Genomic DNA, 26,230 nt, shown 5'->3' with positions numbered 1-26,230 from the left:
TGAAACCTCATGAGGAACCTTGCATGAGGGAAATGGCAGTTCCCACATTTGTATCTGCCTCATAGGGTGAGTCAAGCTGACACATTATTTAGATGCAATAGAAAAATAAAAGGATAAAACCACAAAATAATCAAGGGAATAGTTTAACAATTGTAAACTGGACTTGCAGCAACAAACCCATTGTCACAAAGAGATGCAAGAAAGCCATTTGTGTTTTGAAGATTAGATAACAAACTTAGATGTTTATCAAAAACCCAGTAGCCAGCTGACCTTAAGAGCTAGCAAGAATGGCAAAGACTTTGTACAGTATCTAGAAATCAGAGAATGTATTTTTAAAAGCCATCTCATTAAGTCACATAGTGAAACCCTTTGGGTAAAATGTTCAATGGTCCTGTAAACAGCCCAAAACGCATATTAAGTATCTTTTTTTTAGTTAGCATGTAATGTGAATAACTGGAAGTATTTGGGTGATTATGGTATTCACAACTGGATTAACACACAAACCAGTCTAGCAAAGCACAGCTCCTGAATCACAGCTTTTCTTTACTGCTACATGCAGTGGGCATTTCTTCAGCACTGAGCAACAAATTCCCTGAACTGTCTAACTGATAAGAAAACATTGTTTTACCATATGTAAGCACTATCGTTATCAAACGGAATTTTCATTTCTGCATATGAAAAAATATTTAGCATCAGATACTAGAAGAAACCAATGAGATCTTCCAAGGATTCAGTGGCGAAACAAGCAGTAATCCAACTCAAGTCAGCAGAGGTTATCCAAATACATTGGCGGGAGGACAGATCAGCTCAGAAGCCATGCTTCCCATTACTCCATTGCACTTTCAAAAGTTTAGAATGATATTCCCTAAGATGTTGTCATCTCAGAATGGATGAGAAATCCTACACAAGCTAAACCCCTAAGATGATTTATTTGATTGACAAGCTTGCAAGGTGGCAACAGGTAATAAATAGTGTATTTTATAGCTCATGCCTTATATAGGATAAAAAAAATACCATGCAGTGATTGCAAGCCTGAAATAAGAACACATTTATTCTAGATATTCCTTGAGTGACCAGAGGCCTAGAACCACTATTTACTACCCAGTCTAAAATGGGAAATATTATTGGCAATATTACAAAACCATTCAAATGCTTTAATAACAGGGATCATGTAAATATCCCAAGAGTCAGGGAGACAGGTTCAGAGAGTCTTAATAAAGATTTAAGAACTGGCCCCAATTCTTACTAGGTGTCTCCCATAATTTGCTGAATGTTAAAAAAAAAGAAAAATATATTATAAATAATATATTCATAAAGAAAAAGGGAACATGAAGAATTTATTAGTATCTCTATTACACACTAACACAATACAGAAGTTTAATAGAGGTGAGTGTAAGCGACAAGCTGGAGGAAGTTAAGTAGGAACTACATTTGAAACAACTGAACACATTTTCACTGTCTGGAAAGCCACAACCAATTAGGAGCAGGAATTTGATATCATAGTAATGTGTATTATTGTTTTAATATTCACCTCTGCAAATACAGTCAATAACCAGAAAGACTTAAACCAAATTAAAACAATGTTTTCCTCAATACTTTCACCATTACAATTTATCTTTTTAATCTTATACCATCAAATTTTGATTTTTGGTATGAAGCATACCACAAAAGCTAATTAAGAAAATTGAGATCACCATAATTAAAATTTTTGTAAATAGCTAAGATAACTTTGAGAAGTCAAGGCATTTTACTGAGAGGAGATAAAAACCTCCCTGTGTAGCTGCAAATTGCTCAACATAAGTCTTTAGACTGTCATGATTTCCAGAAATTCACCCTGCAAGTAGTGCTTATACTAGAAAATAGATGATCTCTACCAAATTATGAATTTTAATGGTTACAGTGAAATCAGCATGGTTGTGAATCTACTGGGCAGAACTGTAATTTAAGTGCAACCCACCTAACATGAGCAGTTAGTTTAGAAACAGGCTGTAGATCAGCCAAAGTTAAGTAAAACAAACCTCAGCAAAATGCACTAGATGTACTGAAAACTCTTTTTAAAATTATTAACAGCTATTGCTTAACACTCCATGGTACCATAATAAAAAATCCAAATACAAGTAAAGGATGTAGAAGTTGAAGTAATCTCTACATAGCACTTTTCTCTTTTAAATTAGTATAACATAAATATAATTTAACTCCCAAGGTCTAAACAATTAAAAGGCAAACATAACTATGCAAAAGGGAGTGCACTGCAAATTGACTTGTGTTTGGATGATCTGTGACAATCTGATTAAGAAGCATTCTTATTAAGGTAATCAGCACATGCAGTATCACCAATTACACAGTACTATTTAGGCATCATACAAACCAGATTCTTTTCTCAAACACAAAAAGTCCTTCAAATCCAAGGACCTATCTTAAATATTCTTAAAGGAAAAACAGAATCATTTCATTAGTAAAATATCTATGTATACAGTGAAAAAGTTGTACACATGTTGAGACAGCTTTTTTTGCAGTATTTTATGATTTCAAGACTCCTATGTATTTCTTGCCGTCTCAAATAAATCAAGAAACCCTGCTGAGCTTATCATAAAAACACAATACTACAATAGGATTCAGTTCATTCCATTACAATGCCATGGTTCAAAAACAGGGTATGTATGTAACAAATGTAGCATATGAATAACATCCTCTCCTTAAATGCGATTACTCACAAGCTTGACATTACATGTAAATTCAAGCATTCCACGGAATCAAACACCAGCTCAACACTTCTGTGCTGTAAATTATACACTAATCAAAGATACCATCTTCAGACCATGAGTACTCTTATCTAGAGATTTCCAGATCTTGCCATTGGATTACAACAGGATTTGATATTTAACTCCAAAAATAGACCTTCTCTTCTTTCTGCCTTTTAAATCCCTAAAATCCAACAGCCCATTTTTAAAAGCAACATAAACTACTACTTGACATTCTGGATTAGCACTTAATGTCTCTATATGACTAATTTCTCAAAAGTTCATCTTCTTGCTGCACATGTTTTGTTGAGAAAGGCAGGGCCAGTTGAAGTTACTCTTCATATTACTCTATGAAAACTATAGCAATTAGGTGACCCTTCTCTTGACAATAAGAAATTAGGCAGAGATAGCCTCTATTTTCTTTTCTTTAAGAAGATGTTACCTTTTTTGCACTGCATTGCTCCAGTCTTAGCTATTTCCCAGGATCTTAAGATGTCAGCAAGAATTTTTTATAAATCGCCTAAACGAGAGAATCCGTAACTTCCTAAATCACATCGTTTATAAAAAATGTCAGCTTCTGTCAGAGCACAGAAAGTTCTTTTAAAGGCATAACTTCATTTTATGGCCCTGGCCAAAGGAAACAGTTGTCTTTTTTTTCTGCATGGTTCATCCCTGGCACTCTATCATTTTCAAAAGTCTCCTTTTTTTTTCCACAGCAAACAATAAAAATTTAAGTTTCAATGTGCTCACTGCAGTCAAGGAATTTCCTCAGTTCCTACTAGTTTAATGAAGCTGTGAAATATGTTACTCTGGAGCACAGATGATCTGTTTGCACAGCTTTCAAAGGATAACTGCACCAGTTCTGAAGCAAAAGGAAAATATCTATTCCTTCCATTTATATGGCCAACAATAACTTCTACATTCTGACAGAATCGTGTGTACACTGGCGGGGAAGGGGAGTTTCAAAACACTTTATCAGGAAGTCCACAATCCAATAAAATGCAGGCTCCCCAGATACTGGTCCAAACTGATGCACAGGATTCGACTCTGAAGTTTTGTTTTTTAAATACAGTTACATTTATTTTTCTCAACCAAGAACAATAGTTGCATTTTTCAGAATAGATGACCTTAATGATGTGAACAATTACCAAACAGAAGTCTCTTGAAGAAGAGAGTGCAGTAACATTATTCTATCCAAAGAAAACTAAATACAGTAGAACACTGGGTCTGTCACGATGTACTCATCTATATTAGAAGATTCGATGCACAAGGCAACACTCTTATTTACATTGTACTGAAAAATACTCTCAGTGGAAGGTACCTCATTATCCATCTGACAACAATCTAGTGATCTCATAAGGACACTTATATGAAAACAAATTACATCTTTCACTTTTGCAAAGGGAACTCTCTGTAGCATTTAAATAGAGACAAGTAACTCCTTATGCATCGACTGCCCATGTAGTAAATCAGGTGAGAAATTGTTATACAACAGCAAAGGCAGGCCTACAACACATGACTAGAAGCAGCACAGTTTTTACTCTCACCACCAAATTACAAAATCATATAAAATATCACACCTTGAACCTGCATTTCTGAGAATCCAGTGTTCTTTTAAAAGAATAAGTAACTTATTTTTCTAACAAATTTACTTCCTGTCTGGCAAACCCCAGTTTTTTTACAAGCATTCCATATCATAATTTCATCAGTAATATTATGATCTCAGCAATTTATCTCTCTGTATTAGCACTGAAGGATGTTAATAAAAAGTATTTATTTAAAAACATATCTATGACAACAGGAAGTTTAGCTTTCTTTGATGAAGGGCTGAGAAATACAGGACTCTAAAAGACTTCTAAAGCAAATATTAAAAACACATTTCTTTACTCAACAGCATTTACCCTCCTTTCAATAGAGGATGTGGGTTTTATTTACCCAAGTCATCTCTGAATGTTTTACAAATCAGAAGTAAAACACTAACAGCTCCATCACTAACACCTGCTCTCTTCCCTCCATCACCCTTACTCACACATTCTAAGACATCAGCTAAAAGATGAATACACAATGCAGATACTGCCAGATAGTTTGAGTACTCACATCATACTCTGCAATTCAAGTGTAAAGCTTGTTGATTTTCTTCCACTGCTTGAAGAGGCAACTGCCGACATCGGGCTGGCCACAGTGCTGCTCATCTGGGTAAACAAAGAAATAACAGCACTTACAATAGTTGTATTTCATTTCCAAGAGTGTTTCACACTAGATATTTAAAAGGAAGAAAAGATATTTGGAGTAACATGGAAGGTAAAGGGTCTGTATGCAAAAAAGAAGCCTATGTGAGGCAACAGAAAGCTTGGGTTGATGTTTACTATAACCAAAGTATTGGAAACGTACTGTTTCTAAAATAACGATTTAGAAGTATCCTAAGAAGTACCAATGCTTAAAAGCATTAAGATAAAAACCACTACCCTGGAATAGATGGTATTCCCAGACATCAGAATCTCTGCTGCCCAATCATCCTCTTATATTCCTGCATATCCTAACCACCAGTAAATCATACCCACACCATCTCCAACAAGGCCAAAGTGATTCTCACAAAAAGCCAGCAAAAACTTTATGAGCACAGAGATCAGAAACTTCCTTTATAATAAACACCTCCTTCACATACACAACTTAAATTCTTAAAACAGAAATGCATTAGAAAGAGCGAGACCCAACCACCATCAGAATACTCTCAGCACTGAAGGTACTATTTTTACACAAAGTATTTTACAGCTTTTCTATATAAATATCTCATTCAAGAGCTCCAAGGCAAATCCAGGACAATTTCCCTTATATTCTATTAAGTAATTAATAAATCTACATTTTCCTCTTTAACAATATGCAAGTCAAATTGTAGCAGTGTGTGGCTACAGGGTCTCCACATCAAATGGCTTTGAGCTATTCAATTTGAAAAAATAATTTCATTTACTAAAGGACTGACTAAGCAAAATTTTATTATGGAAAACTCCATTAATATGGACAAGGGAGTCTCATTTTTCCCTTAAAAAATTAATATAAAACTGCATACCGTGTAAGTCCCCTGATAAATAAGATTTATTCTCTCTATATTTCTTAGTCTTCCAGTTTGCTACATACTAGTAACAGCTAAGTTGTACTGCTCATTTCTTGCACTATTAGTAGTAGCAACCATAAAAGCTTTATACTGCTATAGCTTGCTGTTCTGTAAGAGATTCTACCTCTCTTCATTTCAAAATGCAAAGGATAAGATTGTTCTCTAGAATAGAAATCCACTCCACTGCTTCCCTGGGCAGCCCATTCCAATGTTTCCCTGGGCAGCCCATTTCCAACTTCTGTGAAGAAGTTTTTCCCAATATCTGAACCTCCCTTGGCACAATTTGAGGCTGTTTCCTCTCCTCCTATAGCTTTGTACACAAGAGAAAAGCAGAACCCCACCTGGCTGTCTCCTCCTGTCAGGAGTTGTGCAGAGCCAGAATATCCCCCCGAGCCTCCTTTTCTCCAGGCTGAGCCCCTTTCCCAGCTCCCTCAGCTGCTCCTCCTCAGGCCTGTGCTCCAGAGCCTTCCCCAGCTCCGTTCCCTTCCCTGCACACGCTCCAGCCCCTCAATGTCCTGAACTGAGGGGCCCAGAACTGGGCACAGCCCTGGAAGTGACCCCAGCAGCGCCCAGCACAGGGGACAGTCACTGCCCTGCTCCTGCTGCCACTGCACTGCTGGTATAGCCCAGGTGCCTTTGGCTTTCTTGGCCACCTGGGCACAGCTGGCTCTGGCCCAGCTGCTGTTGACCAGCATCCCCAGGTCCTTTCCCACTGCTGCCCATGGCCTTCCCCAGCCACTCTGCCCCAGTCTGCAGCACTGCACCAGCTCATTGTGACTTAAGTACAGCATCCAGCACTTGAACTTGTTGAACCTCATAAAACTGGCCTTGGTCAATTAATCCAACCCTTCCAGATCCTTTTGTACAGCCTCCCTACCCCACCCAGCTTGGTGTCATAAGTTGAATTTTTTTATTAATGCTTTCATGTAGATTATCAGACTTCAGTTCATCTTCAGGCAGATTCTAATTTAGGTCCCCATCCTGCAAGCACTTACGCACATGTGTAACTTGAATCACAAGTTTACTCCCACTCAAGTCTGATTTTAATCACATGAGTAGTTACACACAAGGCTAAACTGTTGTCAGGATCCTGCCATAATCAGCAGTTACCAGTCATCTAACCTAAACAGTCAAATCAGTGAATTTAAAAAATAAAAAACAAGTAAAAACCCTCTTTAACAAAGAAAGGTGCCAGTATTTATAGGAAAGCTCTATATACCCATCGAAGGGAGTTAGGAGGAAGCTGCTTTTGTACCCACCATAGCAGAAACAGCCTAAAGATTTAGAAATTTATATGTATTTGATTGTCCATCATTTCATTGGGACTGATTAGGATTCATTTTAGTAGCTATATTTTTATAGCCAATACGACAGTACCAGTATTCCTAAACAGAGAATTAACGGTACATTCATTAAAAACTGAATAACAAGATTCAAAGATTTAAGGAAGGGTTTTTTTTTCAATTTTAGAGCTTTTTAAAACTAATTACATCACTTGAAGCAAATAACTATTTTCTTTGAACATCCACGACAGAGATTGTGCTTTCTCCATGAGGTTCTGTTCTGCTACTTTATTAAACATTCTCCCAAAATTCCCAAAAACCATGGGGCCCAATTCCACAGCTGCCTCCTCACAGCGCACGACCTGTGATTCATGCATGTCCTATTCTAGAGCAAATCCTTTCTTATGGATTGAACTTGTCCTCCAAGTGGACAAGAACAGTTCAATTAAAAAAATTTGAAGACTTTACATCTCAGTGGTTTGAGAGCTGAAAGCTTATCAGCTACTGCTTCACTACAAACTTGGGTCCTCCTATTGCAACCAAACGATTTAACTTTCAAATCAAGCAGGTGTACAGCATTTTCTTGACATAAAAAACCAACAGCTTGTCAGGCTTCATCAGACCCTTTGCAATAATTACTTCCACAGCCCACATTTTGTTTGATGGTTGAGATAATTAACTTCTTTACACATCAAAGTCCCATCCTCCGTATGTTCTATTTCCTTTCTTCCGGACATTAAAAAAAAATAAAATAAAAGATAATTCAAAAGCAGAAGCACTCTCAAATAAATTTTCTTCAGTAAGTACAGCTATCATGGAACTGAAAAGCCTACAGTGATCTTCAATGGGTCGATATACTGTATTTGTTTTAGCTCCAAACTGAAATGCAGCTGCTTGCCATATTCTATAAAATGAATTCAGATGTTCAGATTAAGTCACAGATTATTTCAATGTGCTGCATTTTAATCATGAACTCTAGCAAGAAGATAACTTCTGATTAACACTATTTGGACTGGTAATTTTGAGTTCTTATCCAAGTAGGTTCAGCTTTTATAAATACTTTTCTCCTAAGTAAAACATTGCAACCAAATGTATAGTAAAATACACACATTCAAAGGTATATATAAACACTAACATAAATGTTTAAAAGCATCTACTGTAATCTCTATGTCTTTTACATTGAAGAGTCATAACAGAAAACACTTGTTCTATATGAATCAGCAGAACAAAAGTTATCAGTTGAGGGAAACAAATTTTAAGTCATTTCTCATCAGGTTTAGGCCCATCCCTCTCACCACAGTAAGATACCTGGGTAGATTTCTGTTTCATAACCCTCCTTCAAATTCATATCTACTCTGAAATTACCAAGCAATATTAACTTACACTAAATTTTCTACAATCAGTAAGTGATCTGTATAACCCATGTATTTACTCAAGATCCAGCTCAGAGACATAAAAATTGGAATTCCAGTGCTCCTAAAAGATCATGTAAGGGTTATACATTTAGACAATTCTTATACTATATTAACATGTAAACGCATATATAAAAACCCCCTGCCATGTATAGGGACACCTTCCTTCAAACCAGGTCGCTGAGGGCCCCATCCAAGCTGGCCTTGAACACTTCCAGAGATAGGGCTGAAACCACTCTTCTGTTCCAGTGCCTCACCACCCTCACAACAAAGAACTTCTCTTTTTCTAATCTTAACCTCCCTGTTTCAGCTTCAAGCCATTCCCCCTTGTCCCATCACTGCACACCCTTTCCAGCTCTCTTGGAGCCCCTTTAGGTACTGGAAGGTGCTGTGAGGTCTCCCCTTCTCCAGGATGAACAACAGAGGCTCAGTCAAGGCTTTTAAGACACTACTCAGACACCTTCACCAATCCCCACTGCTGAAATGCCACGTGAAGATCAAGGAGAAAGATGCACCCAGACAGTCACTACAGAACAGTCCTCTAACAGACAGTCTGAAGCTGATCTAAACTCACTCAGGAAGAGCAAAAGTTAATAGTAATACAGTTTTCACTTCACCACAAGGAAAAAAAAAAACCTAAGTTTGCACTAGGTCAGTTTAAAACAAATGTGAATTTGTGGATTCTCTTTGATGTCGGTTTATAGGCTAAAGAAGGTGCAGGATTACAAAAAAATAGCATCCCTGCAAAAATTTTTACGCTGAGGAACACAGAGTAGAAGTTACCATTACAATGATTTAATTCATCGAGCATACTTCTAACTGGTTATCATATCAGTCTTTCCATAAATACATTTTTACATATAACCCAAAACCATGCAAAAATTTAAAGACTGACAAATTTTCATTTCTATAAATTCCAACAAAACAGGAAGGAAAGAAAAACCAATATAACTATGAATTAACACAAAATCAAAATTAATGCCTTTGTTTCCACACCTTCTACTTCAGAGTAATTAGATTAACTAGTCTCTTACCACTGAGTATTTCATGGCCTCACCAGCTGACAAGAGGGTATAGGATAAGAGTCTTCTAGGACTGGAGATGTAAGAACTTAATTAACTACAGGAAAAACAGATTTTTGTTACTGCTCTTCTTTTAAAAAACAAAAACACACCATAACCCTGCTGAACACATGCAAGACTGGCTGAATGTATGCTCAATACTCTTATAAAAAAATAAGAGAAAGTTAAAAAAAACACCCAATACCCCATAACCAAATGCAAGAGCACATACACTGTTTGGCTTGTCACCCTCTCTCCCAGTAGCACAAATTAACTGAAAATTAAAACACCAAGTGTGAAGTCCTTAAGTACTCCTGAGCTGTTCAAGCAGGCTGGAACTAGAAACACTCTAAAGGGTCTCAGATAAGCACAGTGTATGTGTGATCTAGGATTAACAAAATAATGACTGCTTGTATACAATGAAATTACTTTATCGTCCTCTAACCTGTTCAGGTCAAAACTACCAGCTTTATGGGCAACAAATCAGAAATGTTTTTGCTTACAGGAAAGAGGATGAATAACTTTCATATTCTTTAAGCACAGCATCTTAAGAAGCCAAGCAGATAAAGACACAAACTTCCAGGGAACAGTCAGGCCAAATACAGGATTAGAAGCAATCTGTGGGCAGGCAGGGACACATCTGCACCAGGTCTGCACACAAGAATATTGTTCAAAGCTCGGGCTGCAATCTCAGCTTTCTTTCATTTTTAATTAATTAACAAAGTACCACAAAGCAGAATGCATGCACTATTCATTCTAAGGATAACACATTACATCTGCTGCTGCTGCTTCCATTTATTACTTATAGACCAGATTCTTAGGGTAGTTTTATTTTAAACTGAATACCAGAAAGAAAAATTCATCTTATAGCTTGTCAATGCATAGCCCAGCTTTCACCACCCAGACAAATAAGCATCTCATCTTTAACCATGACACTCTCTTGGAACAGAACATGCTTGGAAAGCCCACACGAATACAAGGAATACAACTGAACATAATTTCCCCTGTCCATTTAAAAGGCAATTACATCATTCATTCCCATGTAGAAGTTAGAGAAGAAACATGCATGGCTGATAGCAACAGGTAAAACAAATCTTCTAATACATGTAGGCATAGATTTTCATCCAAAGAATAACACATCCTGATGATTTTATCTTTAGAACTGTCCTGTTCAACATCCCTTAAGATAAAACAATCCTTCCTGGTGTCCTTGTGCATTACTTTTACTGAAGACCTTACACAAAAGTAGTGAACAAGCACAACTTTCTCATTGACTTAGCAAGGAAAGAAAAGTCACGAAAGCAACCTCAGATTAAAATAAAACCTTCTGACTCCACTGTGTGCAACAACTGCTGTGTTTTACTCAAAATGACTCTGCATGTCCTCATACTTGAAGCTACTATTTGTCCATGCCCATGTTAGACATGACAGTTACTTAAAGCTTCTTCTGAACCAGACCACAGAATGGTCCGGACTGCTGAAAGAATACTAATACACAGATGTGACTGTTTTATTTGAGACTGGGAAATACAGAGAAGAATTTTACACGAGAGCTCTGCCCTCCCATCTGGAGGTGTTTACAAACACTTCTCAGAGTTTCCAACTCCAGTCTCATCAGAGCTCTGTCCTTCTCCAGAAGTGATACATGTGTTTTTAACAAGGAAGCAGGCAAAATGAATCCAATAAATACACCCACCTCCCTCTGAACTGAATGTGCACACTTTTTTGCACAGCTTTGTGCCACACTGGCAGTTAAGAGCACTGCAAATTAGGCACAAATGACTTTTTCCTTCCTTCCTAAAAATGCTTTAAGAAAACAGTGTAAAGACCAAACAACCTGAAGCTAACAGCCAAGTTCTCACAATTTCCAGAATCTGGCTCCTATAAGCCTACATTTATTTCAACTTACAGTTGTTTTTTCTTAATACACTGGTATTACAAACCTTCTATATGAATGACTTAATAATTGTATAGAGATACAATTCAGTGGTCATGACCTCCCCATGGGAACCACTGGCAATTTTCAGTGAAGCAAACACAAGGTGTGCTCACAGGTCTGGTGATAATAAAAAGCTTCCAGCTCATCAAGGACTTGCATACTTGATTTCGGCATGTAAGGATGAACAAGACCCAATTATGACTTGCTCAGTATTTTGCTTCTTCTGACGAGTAAAACATTCCTGTATTGATATGCAGAGGTCGGGTTAGCCCCACCAATATGGTTTACTGCTCTTTGGCCAGCAAGCACCTCCTTCAGTTAGCATGGGTCCCCATCTGTCTTTAGTTCCATTTAAAGTAAATTAAAATTTAAGAGTTTACTAACAGAGGTGGATTTTCTGTGAAGCATAACCAAGCTATCATTAGCTTTAAACTGTATTTTTCTTGGTATAATTTTGTATAAACCTTCACCTCCTTTTAAAATGGCATCTCCCCAACCTATCACACTGATTACATCAACCCTTCTCCTCTCATATCACCCTGAGCTGTGTTTGATTCACCATGTGATATACAATTAAAATCATTTCATAATATAGGTCCACCCTGACCTTAATTGAACATTCTAGCATATCAGAAATATGATCAAGTTATGGCATTAACATATGTATCTAAAATTCCTCATCAAGAATGAGCAGCCAAATCTATAGCTAAGATTATAAAAAAATATATTCCAATTCTTATTGTAGGGCTGTTCTTGTTGCAGAAATCAGTGCTTGCCACTATAAATTCTCTGGAGGAGAAAACATCTACTTCCACTGTTGTTCATCTATTCAACATCTAATTCAAGTAAAACTACAGGAAAAACAGCCATGGCTTTAATTTAAGGTCAAAACATGAAAATTAGATCCTTAGAAGCTGGTCTAAAAACATGTCAGTAACATTCAGGCCACCCAACCCCCTTCAGAGATCTTACAGTCACATGTGATATCCAGTAAATTCCTGCTAAAATGCATTCTTGTTTACTCAAAAAAAAACATTAAGCCCAGTACTGAGGTATACCTGGGAGAAATGAGAAGAATTATCAATAGAGCTTTTCATTGTTAAGTGCTTTTAAAAACCATATGCTTGAATGACATTTCAAGTAAAAAAAGCCTACATTTCAGGAAAAGTCTATTGGAAATCACATCTTCCAAACAAGCTCTTGGCCCCTTTTATCCATTACTGCTACTTCTGTGATGGCTTAAGGAGCTGTGTGAATGCGAAACTTTGCAGCTGACTCTGTGAAAGTCTGATTGTAATCAAACATGATACTTCAAACATATGCAAAATACAGGGCTAGAGAAAAGCCAAAGATTATTTATAAATAGAAATTTGATGTGATAGCTTGCAAAAGAACACTTAATAAGATTACTTAAAATTAATAATGACTCCACATAGCACTACAAATGCCAAGTACCTGAAACACAGATGGCAGATCAAATCAATACCATTTTCAGTACCTTTGACAGTCAGATTTTTTTGATCAGCTCCAGATAAGCTTGTAACTGAGTCACCACTGCATGGTTCCATGAGAACATAGGCCTAACTAATTTCCTTTTCTTTACATGCTTGTCTATCTACACATTTGGGTATTTCACAACTGCAACAAGAGCATTAACTCAGTTATTTTCTACTGTATAATTAGGCTGCCTGGGTTTGGCCTCCTGCCTTAGAACACCCTTGCAGTGAGTGATGACCTAGAAAGACACCGTCTAGCTGGTCTCACTGCTCGAGGGCAACACAGCAGAGCAGCACCAACGACCTGAACAATGCTGCTCTACGCTGTTGTATGTAGGCAATTCTTAAAACGCTTGTAGCCTGCTAAATTACAGTTTGCTTACGCTGACAAGTTACTAATTGACTAATCAACTCTCAAACAGCTCCGTCCTGTGCTACCCAGAACTAAGCCCAGGAGAGTAATTCAGCTGGTTATGACAGTCAAGAGGCTCTAAAGGCACAGAATCCTGTGAAACCTTAAGAGATGTCTTAAAATCCATAGATTTGAAAATCATAAGTTAACTGCCACTAAAGGATTTCTTGTTTACTTCTCAGAGACACAACTTTGAGCTTTTCCTCCTGCAGCTTCAGTATATTCTGGTTAGACCTCAAGCTTTTCTTCATGATCATCATAACTAAGAACCTCTTTATCTAACTGAAAACTAAGTTTTTTCCACAAGCAGAGATAGGGCTTTCAAAACCACTTAATTTTATCCCGTTACAGTTGGAAATGCTACTTCTGGCCATCAACATTTGCACCTACAGAGCAACAACACACAGGATAAAAAGGAACCAAACTAAAACCAAATATGATTTGTGTATTAGTAACATGCAAATAGGAGCCTGTGTAAAGTCCATCAAAGTTAACAAAAGGACCGACACTGCCTTCCACACCACTTGGATCTGGCCAACAGTGAAGAAAGATATGCAAAGAGGGAGAGACGGTGGCTGCACTGCATCCTGCCAAGTAAGCACTGCTGCCTTAAGCCAAAGGGAAAGCAAGGCCTGTACCAAGAAAGAGATTGATGTGGGAGTTACATAAAACACTTCAAAAGAAAATTTTAGCGAAACACCAACACGGCTGCAAACCTTGAAACAGATTCACTAGTAGGAAATCAAGTGTCTCATAATAAATCACTAACACTAATGCCATACAGCAAACTTGCACTGTCTGCAACATCAGGTTCCTGCTCCTATTCCACAAACACAGTCATATATATTTTGCATGCATATGGGCTTTGCAGTCATCGACTGCAAATCATCCATTTGTGTAACTTCTAAGAACTTAGAAGAAGTTGATCAGTAAACAGGAAATATAAAAATATTCTAAAGTGGAAAAATCACTCATAGCTAACATGGAGAAATATTCTTCTGGACTGTCAGACCTAGGCTTTTAAAATTCACCAGTAATTTCTGTAAGGACTAATACTTTCTATAAGGAAGACTATAGACCTTATGAGAACATTCTGGCATATCAGGAATACCATTAAGCTATGGCAGCAACGTATGCACCCAAAATTTCTCATCAAGAATGAGCAGCCAAATGCATAGGACTGCAAAGAAGGAGTATCACAGGATTCCAGTTAGGGAATCACCACACCTGTTCAGGCAAAATAAACAAAATCCATTTCCTCCAGCTGAAATTTATAAACTAGTCACATTTCACAAGATCAGAGTGATACGAAGAAATTAACAACACCCAGCAGTACACGATGTACTGCAGGCCAAACTGTCACATAAATTTTAAAGAGTATTTTAAAAAATTATATTAAAAAAAAAAAGTCCTAGGAACGCCTCCTAGATAAGTTGCAAGGCGACAGAACGAACAGGACGGGGCAGGGTCCAAGGTAACACTGAAGGCCACCAGCAAACGCCGCGCCCCCGGGCCCCCCGCGCCCCCGCCCCGCAGGTACCGCGGGCAGGAACCGCCCCGTCAATGCTCCTGAAGGCCCCAACAACGAGCAGCCTCGCTAAGTTAATTAATAGCAACACACTCTCTAATTGCGTGCTCTCTCTGGTGACTCACTCAAAGGCTCACCCCTGGGGATGGATGGATGGATAGATGAGGAGGCTGAGATGTGCAGGGGAGGAAGGATGGAAGGAAGGTGGGAGCAGCTTGTGGTGCCCGGTCCCCCCACCCCGTGTGCGGACAGCCGAGAGGGGAAAGCGAGGGGCAGGCACTGAACCTCGGTCCTTCCCCTCCACGCGCTGCCTGGACCGAGGCGAGAAACCAGGGGGACGGAAAAGCGGCGACGGCTTCGCGCTGTTCCCCCCGCCCGCCACCACCAGCACCGCCGCCACGGCCGCTGAGGGAGGGGGGGTAAAATGGCGCCGCCCGCGCCGGGGAGGAGCCGGTTCCGCCACAGCGGCCGCCCCGCAGATGGAGGCGGGGGCGGTGGCGCCTCCCAGGGCGCGGGGAGGAGCCGGGGCGAGGCGGGGCTGCCGCCGCTTCCTCCCGCCGCCGGCTCCGCTGCCGCCGTCGTGCCCTTCGGCCCGCCGCTCGCCCGGGATTAGTGTTGGTGCGTGTGAACATCTCAAAGGCGGCTGCCAGGAAGATGGTGCCAGGCTCTTTACAGTGGTGCCCAGCGACAGGACGAGGAGAAGTGGCTATAAAATGAAACACAAGTTTCACCTAGACATGAGTAAGAACTTATTTACGTTGAGGGTGACAGAGCACTGGAGCGGGCTGCCCGGGGATTTTGTGGATTGCCCCTCTCTGGAGACATTCCAAACCCAGTTGGACGCGTTCGTATGTCACTTGCTCCAAGTGATCCTGCCTTGGCAGGGGGGTTGGGCTGGATGGTCTCCATAGGTCCCTTCCAACCCTAACAATTTTGTGGTCCTGTGAATAACACATTTAGTTAGGTTGGAAAAGACCTCTGAGGCTGTCAAGTCCAACCTATGCACCAATCACCACCTTGTGAGCCAGGCCATTTCCCTCAGGGCCACATCCAGTCTTCCCTTAAACACCTCCAGGGATGGTGTTGCATGTGCTGCCTGATAGGCCATGACCACCTTTTCCTTCCCCTTCAGCACCAGGCATTGCTGGGGGGCAGCAGGAAGGGGGTTCAGGGCTGGTGTGAGTCCAAAAAGCCAGGGGATTTTTGGGAGAGACAGCTGTGGGTGTACAGAGGTGTCTGGTCTCAGCACAGGTGCCAGCACACCCTCGTCTCTGCAGCCACATCCTTGTACAGGTGTTCAAAAATAGCAGCGCAAACAACAGCGACCTGTGCTCGTCTTTACCCTTGGAAACAGCAATGGATCCTGCTACAGCAATATCCAGTTGTACTATTTCAGCCATGACATTAATAGCTCAAAGCTGAGCCAGGGAGATTTAGGCTGGACATTAGGAAGCATCCCTTTACTGAGTGGGTGGTCAGACTGGAACAGGCTTATGGAGAGTTGGTTGATGGTCTGCTTCTCTCAGTGTATAAGAGGCATTGAGACAATATCATTATCTTTATCTTTGGGTCAGTCCTGACTTGGTCAGGCAGTCAGACTGGATGATTGTTCCAGTTGAAATATTCTGTTCTTTGCTGTGCTGATTTAGTGCATTGGTGTGGTTACATACCCATGTTTTCCTCTTGATTCCTGGCAATGGTGGCTTTCCTTTTCCTATATCTTGCCAGCTCAACAGGTTGATGGGGAAGGGCATGACTAGGTGAGCTGGAGCATTAACCCACCATTCCTTTCTTCCTTTCAACCTCTTCTTCCTTGGACACCTCCTAATAGTAGGTTTCTGTGAGTTTAGTTTGGTCATTCTGCTCGTCATATGCAGGTTTGTAGGGAGACAGGCTGATGTGTGCCATGGTATAAAGTAGAACTAATAAATGGGATCAACAGAGGTAAATGGAGTAATTATTAGTGCTTTGAAAAAAAATCTTATTTTTCTCAAAAGTTTGCGCTGTGTTTAACTTCAAAAGTTACGCTCTTTTACTTTGCCCTCCTTAGTCCTTTTTTAATTCAAATTCCTGCCTGCACAACAAGAAGTATATCATTTTACTAGGATTCATTCTAAGAAACTGACAGCTTAGAGACTTTGTAATTTTATGTAAATCTCAGCATTTTCCTTCTTTGGGGGTCTGGATAAGAAAAGGAGGAAGAAGAAAGCTCTGGCAACCACTGCAGTGATCTTAACACTCTAGGGACCATCTGAATTCCAGTTTAGTAGAAAGTAATCTTATTTTCTTTTTCCCTTAGCTGACTTCTGCTGCCCTTACTTTTTTTTTTTTTTTTTTTTTTTTGGCTACCACTCACTCCCCGTCCTTCTTGCTACTTCATATAAACATTCTGTCAGTCCCCTCTGCTTCCTCCCTGTTCCCACCTCCCACATCAGCCTCAGAAAGACGAGGTGATTCTGCAACTCGCTGCTGAGTGCTGCCAGCCCCTCTCCCTTCTGCTGCTGCTTACCATTATGGAAGTAAAGCTGATACCAGCCTGAGCACTGACAGCAACAGGGCAAAACACCAAGATATTATCCTGGAGAATGAGAGGCCTCACTCTGCTGATTCTTGCCTGCACAGCAAAGTTTTAAGTCGTTGCTGTGAGGAGGATGGCCTGAACAGTTCCTTCCTGTTATACATTTTAAAATATCTGGGCAACCCCAGCCAAAGAGGGATTATCAATAAGCATTTTCCTGGCAAAAAGGAGAATCAGAACATTCTGTCATGTTATGAAAAGTACTGCAGAAAAACTCGAGGCAACTCGAGTTTTTAGCCAAATTCTGTGATTTGTCAGAACCTTACATTAAACTGAGGGAGGCAAGGCAGCATATTACTGACATTTCTATGCATATCTTTATATATCTCAGAATTGATAGGACTGAATAATATAAGAACATAGAAAAAACAGATAAATTACTATGCCAGTTCCATATGGTAATTTTAATACAGGAATTTCTGGGATAATATGGTTGAGCATGTCCAGTGTGAGCTGCATAACTTCCAGGAGCTTGGATAGAGGCAGTGTGACTTGGTGAGGTGCCTGAAAAAGCACTGACAGAAACATTTCCTGACAAATTGTGTTGCTGTGCAGAACCCTTTTGCCTGCACAGCAGGTTATCTGTTCACAAGGGATTGAAGCTCCTGCCCAATGATGAGCTGGGCTGATGAGAGAGCATTCCCCCTGTTGCCACTTCTATAGGTAATAACTTCTGGCAGAATAATTGAACAAGACAGATACCTACTGGCTAGGAAAAGTCAATACAAGAAAATCTGCTAGAAGACAGGAGGAAAGAGCACTGAGGTGTCCCTTCTAGTACTGTGCCTTTGTCTAGCTGGTAAAAGTGCAGAGGCTGTTCTCTGCTCAAGTCTGAATTCTTACAATACTTGCAAAGAGGGAAAAAAAACAAGATCACGTTTTTGTTTTGTATTACACAGAACCGAAAAAGGGCACATACAAAATTGTTTCCCCCTTCTCAGGTCACCTTTCAGATCATGAGGTCATTATGAACTGTCTCAGCACTTTCACAAACTGGAGTCTGCTCAACCCATAATGCTTACAAAGTTTCACTTTGAATAGGCCTGATTTTCTCTGTCATTTGTTTTCACTTTTTATTTCTCTGCAGAACATAAAAAGTCAGAAAAAGATTTTATTTTCCCCCTACATAGCATATAATTTACATCAATCATCCCAGAAGGTCAGTACCACTGGGGTGTCATTTAAATACAATGAATATAAAGTAATGAAGCTCTTGCTGGAGTGGATGGCCACAATTCTCAGGGAGAGAGAGAGTTTCCAAAGCATCTGGAGAAAACACAACGGGAGACCGAGTGAATTCATCACACCACAAAAATGTCTCCATCCTGTCGACAAAGTCATTAAAGGAAAATGAACCATTGTTACTCTAGACGCTTGCATTCCTTCAGCATAATAACCTCAGTATAGAAGCATTGGGGCAAAGAGAATTTGCACACACAGGAGAAAAAAAAATTCAATCTGTTAAAAAAAAAATAAAATTTCCAGATTATGTAATGAAAGAAATCCTCCATGCTCCAAAGAGGAGACGGAGCCTCTGCTGAAGCCACAACTAATAAGGAACCTTATGCAGTGGTACAGGGCGGTTTCTTTTCCTCCTGCCAACAAGTCAAAGTAAATGCCAACCCAGACAATTTTTTTTTTCAGATAACCCACAAATTGTGTTCTCCTTCAATTACATGAATGTTTCTACCCTTTGCTGATCCATAGCCATCCTGGTTTTTAAGATCTCTTGTTGAGATTTCTCCAGTACCATTTCCCTTTTCATATTCATTTACTTCCAATATTTTTTTTTCAGTTGCCACTAAAGCAATCTGTGAGGAATGCAGGGATTAGAAAAGTTTACCATGCTCATTTTTATTTACTTTTTTGTCAAAGGATGTCCAAATAAGAGAAATTGTCAGATGTCTACAGTAAATCATAGCATATACCAGTTTATTAAAATAGATTGTACTTCTGAGGATCCCCCTCAAGGAAATACCACTTTAAAGCCAACCACCGTGCAACCCCTGGTCAAAAAAGGTAGCCTTAGAGAGGTGCAGCAGAAATCCCTCCTTTATTGTAAATTATTCCATGGTGTGGCAAAGACTTCTTTACCATACTAATTAAAGAAGAAATATGCTAATTAAATTATTACCTTTAATTGTCAAAACCATATAGCAATGTAATGGATAGATTACTTTTCTTGAAGTACAAAAGAGCTGCCTTGATTTAAGCAAATACTGAAAGGGAAATCTGTTACTTATTTTTAGTAACTGCATGGAGCAGGGAGCCTACTAAAAAGGGAGCAACTTACTGAGGAAACACATGCCAGAAAAGACCAACTTGTACCTGTTAATTACAACAAATATGCTCGCAGACAACAGCAAGAATGCTATTTATCCATCATTTACAGCCGCTGAAGCACAGGGAAAGGAATTGGTTTGCTGGCAAATATCCCAATTAATTGGGTGTGCTATTTATTAGGGTGCTGATTAAAGTGTACTCTGCAATATATTAGTTGAGTATAAAGTTGCCAACTCTTTTTCACTCCTGGCTCGTGGGGATGAAAGCAGGAGAGTAGACTAGCACAATATGAAAATAATTATGTATTCCGTTCCAGAATGGATTTGAGGCAATTCCAATGGCAGGAAGTTAAAGACCTGGAGAGACAGAAGTAGGTTGCACCGTGATCTTGAGGACAGAGCTTTGTTTTGTGTAATCCAGTTGTGACCAAGACCTTCAATCTGTAGTAGCCATTTTGGGCATGTATTAACACTTTTCTCAGTAGCCAGCCCCATAGGCACGCCCTTAAGTAAGCAGCATATGAATTAAACATAAAACAAGATAAAAGCAGGGTTTTGTTCCCAACTGATCTGAATCAATGCACTTGAAGAAAAACTACTTGAGGGGGGCCCTTTTCCCAGCCACTGACTCCTCCAGCCTGTCCAGTCAGCTGCCCTAAGACTATGCCTTAAATAGTACTTGTTTGCTGTGCCCTTTTCAAAACCATGGCTTCCACAAATGGGGCTGGGAGTTGCCACACACAATCAAGGAAGCATATGCTAATAGTTGTATGTTATCTGAAATAATGCTTGAGGTTTGATCTCAACCAAGATAACCACCAGAGCAAACCAAAAACACGATTTGTAGCAGCGAAGAATTGCTCCTGCATCACTTTTAACTCACCTTGTTAGTACTGAGGCAAGACCTGGGTAGAAGGCCCAACTGGCCATGATTATTAATAATTATTAATGCTTTTGTTCTTACCACAAAGGTCACAGCATTTTGGCAACATCATGCATTGCACCTCTATAGCCAGAGATATTCAAGTATGACGTCTCTGGTTAGAGAGCTCCAGAAAAAAAGACTCTAAAAGAAAGTGGGATTTGGTGAAGAGTCTTTCTTATGATACTGACTGTACCCAAAAAAAATGAAGCTTTGAAAAGAGATCTCCAGCAGTATGCTGGATATCCTTGTCACCTAAAAATGAGAGCAGTAAAAGCAGATGAAGTGCCGATTCTCCCAAGCAATGTAAAGAGCCAACACTTAGTAGCCAGAGACTTCTCTAGCTAAGGGGCAGGTAGCAGGGTTGTCTAAATGTCCAAATGGATCTCAAGGAGCTCCCTGAAGCACAACATCAAGAGAAAACTCATCACCCCTGTAATCACACCTGCCCATCACTCTGGCTGCCCTGCCTGCCAGCATTTCACTGGAACCACTGCACAAAATGCACAACCAAGGCAGGGCAAGCTGGACTGAACTGGCAGCACACTGATTACCCTAAAACCAGGATTTACTCTGGCAACTACAATAGCAGGAGTAGGCTTCAATGAAACTCAGTCCCCATGGTCAATGCAGGCAAGAAACCAGTTTCTCCAAAAGCAGGCCTCTTTGTTTGGCCATTAGATGTGCTCTGTAGAAGCCACTGACTGCATTTATGAGGGCTGAGCTCAGCTCAAGTCCTCTGGGCTATGTTGTTTCCCTCCACCTGCATTTCACACAGATCCTGACTCAGATATGCCAGATCCATGGTGATTTTTTAGGTAGCCCAAGGCAGCTGTTAATGGCATTGGAAGCTTAATTTTAGGCAAGTGAATTGAGCCTTAGGTCACTATTGAGTTTCATGGTAGCTTAAATGGTTAGCATAAATATAAACAGTTACTTTTAGTCAACCAAATTTAGGTATCTGAACCTGGAACTCAGCTCTCCTCTAGCTGTCATTTGTCCAAGGAAAATAGCGGTTATATATAGTTACTTTTCACTTTAACATGAGATATACAAATTGGAGTATTATATTGCTTGAGGAAAATTTACAGGTTACTGAATCCTTTGTATCCTTAGCAAAAACACATCTGGGTCATTTGCCAGAGAGAGCAGGTGGGATCCTCAGGTTAACCATTTCCATATGACATGGTTAGAATATTATGGACTCCAATCATAAGCCTTTAGAAGGTATGTGAGAATTAGACAGAACACTGAGCTTTCTTCTGCAGAAAAAAATACAAGCAGAGGACATTAGGTCCTTCTGGATTGCATATGCCTATAATGAAAGTTTCCAGAATCAGTCCATTCAAAACAGTAATTTCTTGAGATGTAGGAATAGTGCCAGCAATTTGCATCAAATTACTACTGGACTGCAGAATAAATAACATCAGCCACAGGTTGCTAAAGATTTAATTTCCTTAATGTTCTGAAACAAATTCATGTTATTTGACCATGCAGAGCAGGTAGAATGCTGAGTTTATGGTTCTTTAACACTTCTTACTTCTCAGGGTGGGTGCCCAGTGGTGGTAATCTGTGTACATTAGATATGAGATACAAATATATCAGAGAAGCTTTTTTTTTTTTTCCCTCTGAATAAATATTTAAATATTTAGGGCCAAATTCCATTGCTAAACATATGAACACAGCTCTCTTTGAGCTCATTGGACTGGTGCATGTGTATCTAAGGGCAGAACTTGGCCTCTAAGTTTTAGATTTTAGCACCGAGCTTCCAGTGTAAAATAATGTGTGATCTTAACACACAGGAAAGCAGCAAGACCTGGTTTTAAAGGAAGGGTACAATTACATATTTCCATCTCTCTTTTGGATAAGAAGTACTGCTTTCAACAGAGGTCCTGAGAATATCCTTACCTCTTCCCCAGACAGTCTTCCTTTTGTATAAGGTGCTTCTCTGGCAGCTGTGGTCATTCCTGTAGCCGAGAAGCAGAGCAGGATACTTTTCTATTTCTTTGCAACTTCTCTCCAGTTTCCATCCTGCCAGCTTCAACTTAGTATCATGATGGAAAATACAGAGCCATTTTAAAATACGCTTACACTAATGATTTAGATACGGTTTTTAAATTATGAAAAAGTCAGGATGTTGATTTTAAACTATACAGAGTGTGTTCAGATCAGCCAAAGGACATACCCAGTCAACCTTTCCAATGAGCCAGTATTACAGCTGGGATCAGCTAAAGCATTTTTACTGGGAAATGTCTACAGAGTGCCAAACAGAGCTCTTGAATCAGGAGAGATTCTTTCCCTATGCTTGCTACCTCTTTTATCCCTCCTTTTAAAAGTATTTGTAAAGTATTTAGATTTTTTAGTGGTTTTTTTTTTGGTTTTGGTTTTGGTTTTGTTTATTTGTTTGCTTGTTTTAAAGGTTTGCATCCATCTACCATCCAGGGCCAGGAAAGACATGAAATGGCTGCATGGTACTCATGCAATAATGTGTGACAGGACATGCAGTGTGACAGAAACCTCCACCGGTGCCAAAAAAAAAAAAGTGACAATGACTAAAAAAAATCTCAACTCAAAAGAAAAAAAAAAAATCCCACAAGTATAAGTGTAGTAATTGACCCCTCTGAAATTTCTCCAGGATTTCAAAATTCTTCAAAAATTGCTCTCTCCAATCTAATATAGCTTTGTATTTTATCATTATCGAGAAACACTCAGACTGTTATCAACTCTGTGAGCCTACTGAGCAGTTCATATATTTTAGTGGGTTTTGTGGCAGTCAGGATCTTGTTGGGAATAAAAGTTTTTGAGGGATAGAAGGCTTTTGGAAGATTTCTTATGAATTTCACTGTCTACCTTTGATTCCTTTTCTGTGGTAATATGCTAATGCTAATGGCATCCAGCACAGCCGAGAAAGATCTTGCACAGTTTTAAAGTTTTTTAGATGCAATTTTAAGTGAAAGTGGACTGCTAGCTTCCTCCAGCCTTTTTAAAATCCTGCACAGACAGACAGACAGATTAAACATTAATCCTTCTAAAAATGTTGCTTCATTTGTGGCCAAAATAGTATTTTATGGCATTTTTTGCAAAGGTCAACTAGAAGTTGTTCTGTACAAAATAGCATCTTCTTTTATCCACTTGAAAAATAACTTCTGCTTCAGTTTCCTTCCTCAAATGCCAGCTTATTCTTTGCATAATTGCAAAAATAAATGCCATAGAAAAAGAAAACCTCTCGTACAATCCACTTCTTATGGATTATTCTATGATGCTTCCACAGAACTGGTCAATTATTAATGAACATCTAAGAAATAGAGATACCCGACCCAGTCTAGTTTGGCAAAATAGTTTCTTATGTTTTTTCACATGGGCTCAGAAGTGTGCACAGTGTGTGAAGAGCCTGCAGAATTCAGCATTATTTATTATGTCAGCAGCCTCACATAGTGAGAGCTCTGATCACTTACAGCACAGGTATTTCCTTCCACTAACTGTTCTTTAAATTAGCATAATCTTTGGCAATTGGCTTGTGGCCTTCAATTCTGTATTGCTTTAGATGATAAGGGACTGTACATTAAAAGTCCTGCTCATCATCTGACATCCTGCAAGTGTAACACCAGCACAGAAATTCTCAGGCCATGCTGTCAGAGGGGACTTTTGCACTATCCCAAGGTTACTGATCTGGGCCTTTATGGCGTGGATATTTTGGTAGGCATGTACCTGCCCCAGAGAAACAATGTGTTATTGACAACTGCTGTCAAAACTCCCACCCACTCTCCAAACATCTTGGAGCAGGGTTGAAAACAACTGCTCATCCACTGTGGACAAAGTCAGTGAGTTCAACACCTATTGTGACAAATTCTTCTGTACACTCTGAGGCAAATCCCATGCAGCCCTCAACAGCGCTATGTTAGCAATAACTTATCTGACCTTGTCCACACCACTGAGGCAGCTACTTTTACTAGTACTTGAATGGATCTGAGGGTGGAAAACTATTTTTGACACCTCTCGTGAAAAACAGGTCATTCCTCTAGAGAAGGCAGAGCCCCAGTAACATTACAGGCCCCACATGCTGAAGTACAGTGGGTTGAGTTAAGGACAAACAATCATCGCTCAGAAAGGCACTTATTCATTTCAAATTCAAAATACTTTTGTTGTGGAATGTGGAATTAATGAAGTTTGCATTGATAATTTCCCATATGATAGAAGAAAATAAGCAAACACATTGTGTGTATCTCTTAAATCAGGTAGACTTAATAACAGCTCTGTTCCCCTTTCACACCAATGTAAATCTAGAGGGGGAGAGCTGAAGGCCACTGAGTTACTTGTACATGAGAAACACATATTTCTGTAAGCATAGTAAACCTTCTTCTTACTTCTTCTTCTCACTTCTTCTTCTCACTTAGTTTTCATGACTGCCTTAAATAGTTATAATAAATTGTCTCTATTGGACACAGAACATAAAATGGGGAGAGGAAGGGGAGCGTGAGAGGAGCATGATGATGGGAATACAGGATGGGCAACCAGGAGAAGCAGTGTCTGTCCCATTCTCATTTACCCTGAGATACAGAGCAAACAGCTTTTAGACTTACTAAACATTCTGAACACACTGAGAGCTCTCTGTTTATTTCAGATGTGTAAAATGCCATAACTTGCCAGTAAATGGAGCTGGGCATGCAAGTACGTGCATGAAGATAACATATTAGTTACAAGAATTATAATTGTCCTATCATTATCTTTTCTTTCTTTCCTGAACCAGAGTAAATGTGCCATAATCTAGCAAGAATCTCATGATAAGTAATGTTAGAAATAGCTTTTTTTTTTCATTTTTAGCTGCCAACTGTCTATTTTAGACATAACATCACCCTTTACTGTAGGCTTCCACATAAAAGCAACATGAACAGTAACGTCTCTAAGAAAGCATGAATGATTGGCTGCAGATTCTTTACCAAAAAGGGAGTTTATTTACTCCACACAGGTCATAAATTTCATTAGAAAAACTATCAGTGGTAATCTACATGTGGTGTTTAGTAAATAGAGCTTTCCTCTGCTTCCCTCAGTCCATGTTCTTCAATTGTCAAAAACAGTGGAAGATGGTTTTTTCGTGCCTAAAAATACAAATTATTCCAGCTCTCTAAAATGTAGAGGAAATAATGATCTGAAAGACTTAATATGTTCTTCACCAAGATGGACATTTGGACATGGAAATACAAAAGGATAAGGTGAGTGACTGGAAGCATCAAGTTAGCTGAAGCCTTACCTCTGCTTCTCTTACAGGAAGCAGTACCTTATTCCATGAAGGCTGCCATTGAAATCAGTGGAACTGCAGACAGAATAAGCATTTCCTCTCTTTTCTTAATGATTTTTTTAAAAAGAAAAAAAAAAAAAAAAAAAAAAGAAAGAAAAAAAGGAAAAAAAAAGGAGGGTGGGATCTGCCCTTTCATGTAACGGGCTTTTATCTGCTCAAAAAATCGCG

At 39.4% G+C, this 26,230-nt stretch overlaps 1 protein-coding gene across 2 annotated transcripts in view; it reads right to left on the bottom strand.

The window, feature by feature from the left end:
* SUPT3H (SPT3 homolog, SAGA and STAGA complex component) overlaps window positions 1-15,383 on the bottom strand; it is a 256,306-nt gene extending 240,923 nt beyond the window's left edge. Inside the window, exons 1-2 of one of the 2 annotated variants that reach the window (XM_036380725.1) lie at window positions 15,270-15,383; window positions 4,839-4,933 (exon numbers count right to left, since the gene is read on the bottom strand). In XM_036380725.1, coding sequence (XP_036236618.1) covers window positions 4,839-4,933 — 95 coding nt within the window. In that variant the 5' untranslated portion in view covers window positions 15,270-15,383. The other variant, XM_036380726.1, reaches the window with a different exon arrangement.
* Window positions 15,384-26,230: the final 10,847 nt, after the last annotated feature.

This window comes from Molothrus ater, chromosome 3 (genome assembly GCF_012460135.2).
Source record: "Molothrus ater isolate BHLD 08-10-18 breed brown headed cowbird chromosome 3, BPBGC_Mater_1.1, whole genome shotgun sequence".
Taxonomy (NCBI): domain Eukaryota; kingdom Metazoa; phylum Chordata; class Aves; order Passeriformes; family Icteridae; genus Molothrus; species Molothrus ater.
The sequence above is the reverse complement of the archived record's forward strand: the minus strand, read 5'-3'. Positions and strand labels throughout refer to the sequence as shown.